The sequence below is a fragment of the Otolemur garnettii genome, unplaced genomic scaffold (assembly GCF_000181295.1).
Source record: "Otolemur garnettii isolate 467f Iridium unplaced genomic scaffold, OtoGar3 scaffold00202, whole genome shotgun sequence".
Classification (NCBI taxonomy): Eukaryota; Metazoa; Chordata; class Mammalia; order Primates; family Galagidae; genus Otolemur; species Otolemur garnettii.
This window is the reverse complement of record NW_003852597.1, coordinates 716102-722272: the sequence shown is the minus strand read 5'-3', so window position 1 is coordinate 722272 and position 6171 is coordinate 716102. Positions and strand designations below refer to the sequence as shown.

The 6171-nt window shown below is 45.5% G+C and overlaps 1 protein-coding gene across 1 annotated transcript in view; it reads left to right on the top strand.

The window, feature by feature from the left end:
• The window catches only part of KIF2C (kinesin family member 2C), a 20223-nt gene that overhangs the window by 3384 nt on the left and 10668 nt on the right, over nucleotides 1–6171 (top strand). Inside the window, exons 5-10 of the mRNA XM_003801193.2 lie at nucleotides 1017–1133; nucleotides 1682–1782; nucleotides 2334–2429; nucleotides 3648–3702; nucleotides 3793–3955; nucleotides 5327–5417. Coding sequence (XP_003801241.1) covers nucleotides 1017–1133; nucleotides 1682–1782; nucleotides 2334–2429; nucleotides 3648–3702; nucleotides 3793–3955; nucleotides 5327–5417 — 623 coding nt within the window. The remainder of the gene's footprint in view (nucleotides 1–1016; nucleotides 1134–1681; nucleotides 1783–2333; nucleotides 2430–3647; nucleotides 3703–3792; nucleotides 3956–5326; nucleotides 5418–6171) is intronic.

Below are 6171 nucleotides of genomic sequence, written 5' to 3'. Positions count from 1 at the left end.
TGTTGTTTGGTGGGCCCAGGCTGGATTTGAACCCGCCACCTTAGGTGTATGTGGCTGGCGCCTTAGCCACTTGAGCCACAGGTGCCGAGCCTAAAAAAAAATTTTTTTAATGTCAATTGTAGGCTGGGTGCGGTAGCTCATTCCTGTAATCTCAGCACTTTGGGAGGCCAAAGTGGGTGGATTGCTTGAGCTCACGAATTTGAGACCAGCCTGAACAAGAATGACACCCTGTCTCTAAAAAGCTGGGCATTGTGACAGGTGCCTGTAGTCCCAGCTGCTTGGGAGGCTGAAGCAAGAGAATTGCTTGAGCCCAAGAGTTTGAGGTTGCTGTGAGCTATGACACCACAGCACTCTACCAGGGCAAGAAAGTAAGACTCTTTGTCTCAAAGAAAAATTCAATTGTTTGTCAACGTTGTTAGATTTTAAAAAGAAGATGCAAGTTTTATAAGACATGCAATCATTACACTTCACATACGTGAAATTCAGCTCTATCGGGATGAAGGTAAATGAAAGGGTCATGATCAGGCATGGGAGGTGTTATGAATTGCACCTTTCTGTTTTGAATCAATAGGTTAGTTATTGCCCAAGTACCCTGTTACCCCTGGCTCTTCAGTCATTGTTCCTATTAATCGCTTGGGTTCCTGGAGCTTTAGAGAAAGGCCTAGCTTTTCTCCCTAATGGGTAGAAAGGCCTGCCTGGCCTGAAAGTCCACACTTGAGTAAAGTCTTAGGAGCTCAGGCATTCAAAGGCTATTCCTATTCTCTTCATGGCAAAGCCCATATCAAGCTATTTACAGACACTTTAAAATAAGTTGGACCCAGGAGCCAGCCCTTAGAGAGACGATCAGTTAAGTTCAGGAGTGTGGTCTGAGGTGAAGAGAAAAGCCTGAGCTCCGCCTGAGCCCTTGCTGAGCTGGCAGCCAGTAGCCTTCCTCCTGGTCCATGACCTGCTGGGTCTCAAATGAGGCATCTGCAGTATACCTGCCTGTTTCTCCAGTGATTCTTGTTCCCCCACAGCTGCTCCCCCCAGGCCCTCCTGCCCTGCAGTGGCTGAAATACCATTGACTATGGTCAGTGAGGAAGAGCAAGTGCATCCCATTCGAGGCAGCTCTTCTGCAAACGCTGGGAACTCAGGTAGATATGCTGAGCTGTCTACTGTTCTGTTCCGAGTGCAGGGCAGGTAGTTACCATCTTGTTCTAATCCTGGCCTACCCTTGGCCTATAGGGTACAAGGCCTGTATGTCACATGGGGATATGTCTTTATGTGGCCATGGAATCAGTCTTTCACAAGAGGTGAAAGATTGAGCAGAAGCCCTCTGACCTTGAGGTGTTGTCACAGCTAAGGTCTTGGATGACACATGTAGAACAACCTAAGCAAGGACTGTCTCATCATTTTTTGGTTGTTTGAGAAAATAGGCAAGAGTCAGAGCTTCAGTTAGAACTAGAGCGCTGTTACCACTACTCTGACCTCACATTGACTAAATCACTACTCTATTGACTTGTCAATCCCAAGAGTCACATTTGTTGCTTCTCCTTGGGTATAGTGACTTAAAAGCAAGAATCAGGAGAACACCAATGCCTAGGAAACGCCCTGTACTTAGTAAAACAGCCAAAGAAAATCATACTGGCCTAGACTGGTAATAAAGTGGGCTTCCTTGTTTCTCCCTCCCCCCTCCCCTCAGTTCGAAGAAAATCATGTCTTGTGAAGGAAATGGAAAAAATGAAGAACAAGCGGGAAGAGAAGAGGGCCCAGAACTCTGAAATGAGAATAAAGCGAGCCCAGGTACCTTTCTTGGGAGAGAAGAGCAAGGGTTCTTGGACAAGCATCCTTAATTGAAATCCTATAGGCAACAGAGATTCAGTTGGGACCCCAGCATATCTGAGGCTTCAGTTCTCATACCATGAAATTTAACTGGTTTTCTCATCAGGATTCAGAGAACAAATAATTCAGAAATTTTTCTGAAGGCCCTCAGATGAAGAATCTTTGATGCCAATTGTCCAGTGAGCAAGCCCATCACATGCTCATGTGCTCAGTTGTATGTGTTGGTTGGGAGAGGAGTCCCCTTAGCTGCTGGATTTTTTGTTCTGAGAGAGCCCAGCCTGCTACCGTGCCTCTTCAGATGTGGTGCTGTGTCCCTAGTCCCAGTTTCTAGCATGTTGGTGCATGCCTAGGCCCTTCTGCCAATCTCTGCTCCCCAGGGCTTTGTACTTGGCTTCTCAGCCTAGAGCCAACATGAGGACATCGTCAATTATGAAGGGTCATGTGCATACCCTTTGTGCATAGCACTGAGTATCTTAACAGTCTGTCCCTTTTTCCACTCTTGTCTCAAACAGGAGTATGACAACAGTTTTCCAAACTGGGAATTTGCCCGAATGATTAAAGAATTTCGGGCTACTCTGGAATGTCATCCACTTACTATGACTGATCCTGTAAGTAAGTCCAAAGGACTTCCATCTCTCTTGCCTGAGTAAATACATGTACAGTTGAGGGACAGAAAACTCCTCTTTATAGGAATGAAGGCATGCAGCAGTTTTCATTTACCTTTGAGAGATTTTTTTTTTTTTTTAAGACAGAGTCTCACTATGTTACCCTCGGTAGAGTGCCGTGGAGTAACAGCTCACAGAAACCTCAAACTCTTTCTTGGGCTCAAGCAATTCTCTTCCCTCGACCTTCCAAGTAGCTGGGACTACAGGCACCCACCACAACGCCTGACTGTTTTTTTGTTGTAGTTGTCATTGTTTAGCAGGCCTGTGCTGGGTTTGAACCCACCAGCCCCAGTGTATATGGTTAGCACCCTAACCACTGAGTTTTGTTTTGTTTTGTTTTTTGAGACAGAGTCTCAAGCTATTGCCCTGAGTAGAGTGCTGTGACATCTTAGCTCTCAGTAACCTCCAACTCGTGGGCTCAAGTGATTCTGCTTCAGTTTTTCTATTTTTAGTAGAGACAAGGTCTCGCTTTTGCTTAGGCTGGTCTTGAACTCACGAACTCAAGCATTCCACCTGCCTCAGCCGCCCAGAGTGCTAGTATTACAGGCTTGAGCCACTTTAGCTGGCCTGATTTTTTTTGTTTTATTTAGTGGACTGGAGCTAGTGAGCCCAGATGGGCGAGTCAGGGTACCCTCCCGCACCTCCCCACCAAAAGTTGGCTCATTTTTTCATTTTTTATTTTTGGCAGTCTTGCTTTGTTGCCCTGGGTAGAGTGCAGGGGTGTCAGCCTAGCCCATAGCAATCTCAATCTATTGGGCTTAAGCAATCCTCTTCCTTACATTCCTGAGCAACTGGGACTACAGGCATGCACCTGGCTAATTTTTCTATTTTTAGTAGAGACAGAGTCTTGCTTTTGCCCAGGCTGGTCTTGAACACCTAAGTTCAAGCAATCCTCCCACCTTGGCCTCCCAGCATGTTAGGATTATAGGTGTGAGCCACCGTGCTCGGCCTAGATTCTTATATTAGTAAGAATCATGAAAGGCATACTGAAAACAATCCAGTGGTACTGTCTTGTGCTCTGGAGTAGCTACTGGGGGAGGGAGTATTAGGTCTTGGCCTCTGACTGGGCCAGATATGGGATTGGAGGGAGGGGTCTGGACAAGCTTTCTTTTGATTTTGCTCTGACTCTGCTATTGGTCGTCTTCTATCATCCTCTTGCAGATCGAAGAGCACAGGATATGCGTCTGTGTTAGGAAACGCCCACTGAACAAGCAAGGTAAGCCCCATTTAGTCAGGAAGAGGCTTAGGACTAGCTGAGGGTCTCTCTGTGTCCAGGGGCACCCCCTGAAATATTTTCCTTCTGCAGAATTGGCCAAGAAAGAAATTGATGTGATTTCCATTCCTAGCAAGTGTTTCCTCTTGGTACATGAACCTAAATTAAAAGTAGACTTAACGAAGTATCTGGAGAACCAAGCGTTCTGCTTTGACTTTGCGTTTGATGAAACAGCTTCAAATGAAGTCGTCTACAGGTTAGTTCTTTTTCTCCCCTTCCTTGTGCTTCCTTGCCTCTTTTTTTTTTTTTTTTTTGAGACAGAGTCTCACTATGTTACCCTCAGTAGAGTGCAGTGGCATCACAGCTCACAGCAACCTCAAACTCTTAGGCTTAAAGTGACTCTCTTGATTCAGCCTCTCAAGTAGCTGGGACTACAGCTGCTCACCACAATGCTCGGCTTTTTTTGGTTACAGTTGTCATTGTTTGGCAGGCCTGGGCCAGGCTCTAACCTGCTAGTCCTTGCCTCTTTGATGTGGAATGTTGTGGTGGCACTACTCACAGACATACTGAATTCTCAGGCCCTTCCTGGCTGCCTCTTACATTGGAGCTCTGGCTCCTAGCACCCAGCAGGCCCTTTTTAGCTTTTGAGGTCCCTTGAGTGGATAATGGGTATAACCCATTACACTGAAGCAGGGCTGGGCAGGCTCCAGAGGTTCTCCAGTATTTTATGTGGCCACCCCAGTTTACCCACTGGGCTTAGCAGACTGGGAACACCAGATCTGGTCTGTCCAAAATTCCCACTAGCCTCAAGGCTATTCAAATCTAAGTAACATTTAAATTAAAAATTCAGTGCCTTAGCTACATTTCAAGTGATCAGTAGCCATGTGTGGCAGTGCCTACTGTTAGACAGCACAGATAGAAAACATTTCCATTATCATGGGAAGTTCTATTGGACAGCACTGTTCTCTTTTATTTATGTATTTATTTATTTGCCATTTTTGGCTGGGGCTGGGTTTGAACCCGCCACCTCTAGCATATGGGACCAGCGCCCTACCCTTTTGAGCCACAGGTGCTGCCCAACAGCACTGTTCTCAAGCAGAGGCTGACAAACTATGGCCCATAGGCCAAATCTGGTTCATTGACCCCATTTTGTGTGGCTGTCAAACTAAGAATGGTTTTTATGTTTTCAAAGCGTTATTTAAAAAATAAAACAAAAGACATGGTAGAGACCTAAGTGGCCCATGAGTCTTAAAATAATTTAGAGCCCTACCTGAAAGGGTTTCCCCTGATCTTAGTAGTATGTCTGATCTAGGAGTTGACTGCTAACCTCAAGCTTTTATTCTGTGTCTCTGAGGTCAGAGGCGGGGGCCCGATGGCTCAGAGTATGGGCCATCAGCTCGCTCTTGACAGTCTAGCACCCCCCACCACCACCACCATTTGGTCAGGGGTACTTTAGATTTGTAGGTTCCACCTGGCCCTAACCCCACTTATAAATCTCCCTCTCATGGGGGAAGAGAGGAGTGCTATTCTCAGAAAGAGGAATTAAGAGTCCACAGTGGAAGGGTAGCCCAGGAGCACATTTTGGGAACAGATATAAACACTATTCTCTCTTAATCCTTTCTCCTAGATTCACAGCAAGACCACTGGTACAAACAATATTTGAAGGTGGAAAAGCAACTTGTTTTGCATATGGCCAGACAGGAAGTGGCAAGACACATGTGAGTATTTCAGGCCTGGCAGGGAGAGAGCCTTCCCACTAGGTCTCTGAAAAGGAAGATAATGAGTTTCTTTTTCTTTCTTTTTTTGAGACAGAGTCTCAGGATGTCACCCTTGGTAAGGTGCTGTGGCATCACAGCTCACAGCAACCTCAAACTCTTTGGCTTAAGCAATTCTCTTGCCTCCCAAGCAGCTGAGACTACAGGCATGCAACACAATGCCCAGCTAGACAATGAGTTTCATACAGAAAGCTTCCCCAAGGCCAGGCGTGGTGGCTCACGCCTGTAATCCTAGCATCCTGGGAAGCTGAGTCAGGAGGATTGTGTGAGCTCAAGAGTTCAAGACCAGCATGAGAGAGAGTGCCACCCCATCTCTAAAAATAGCCAGGCATTGTGGCTGGTGCCTATAGTCCCAGCTACTTGGGAGGCTGAGGCAAGATGATCCCTTGAGCCAGGGGGTTGAGGTTGCTATGAGCTATGCCTCCATGACATTCTACCAAGGGTGACAAAGTGAGACTGTGTCTCAAAAAAAAAAAAAAAAAAAAAAGGAATCATAAAATCAATTTAAGATATGAATGAAAAATTTACTTTAAAAAACAGAAACCAAAAATTGTGGCACTCAAAAATTTATTGAAGAAAACACAAAACATATTCAAAATCTAAAAAAAAAAAAAAAAAAGACTAGATTGTGTAGAAGAAAGAATTTCAGAAAATGAAGCCAGGTCTTTTGAAATAAGCCAGCAAAAAATAAAGAAAA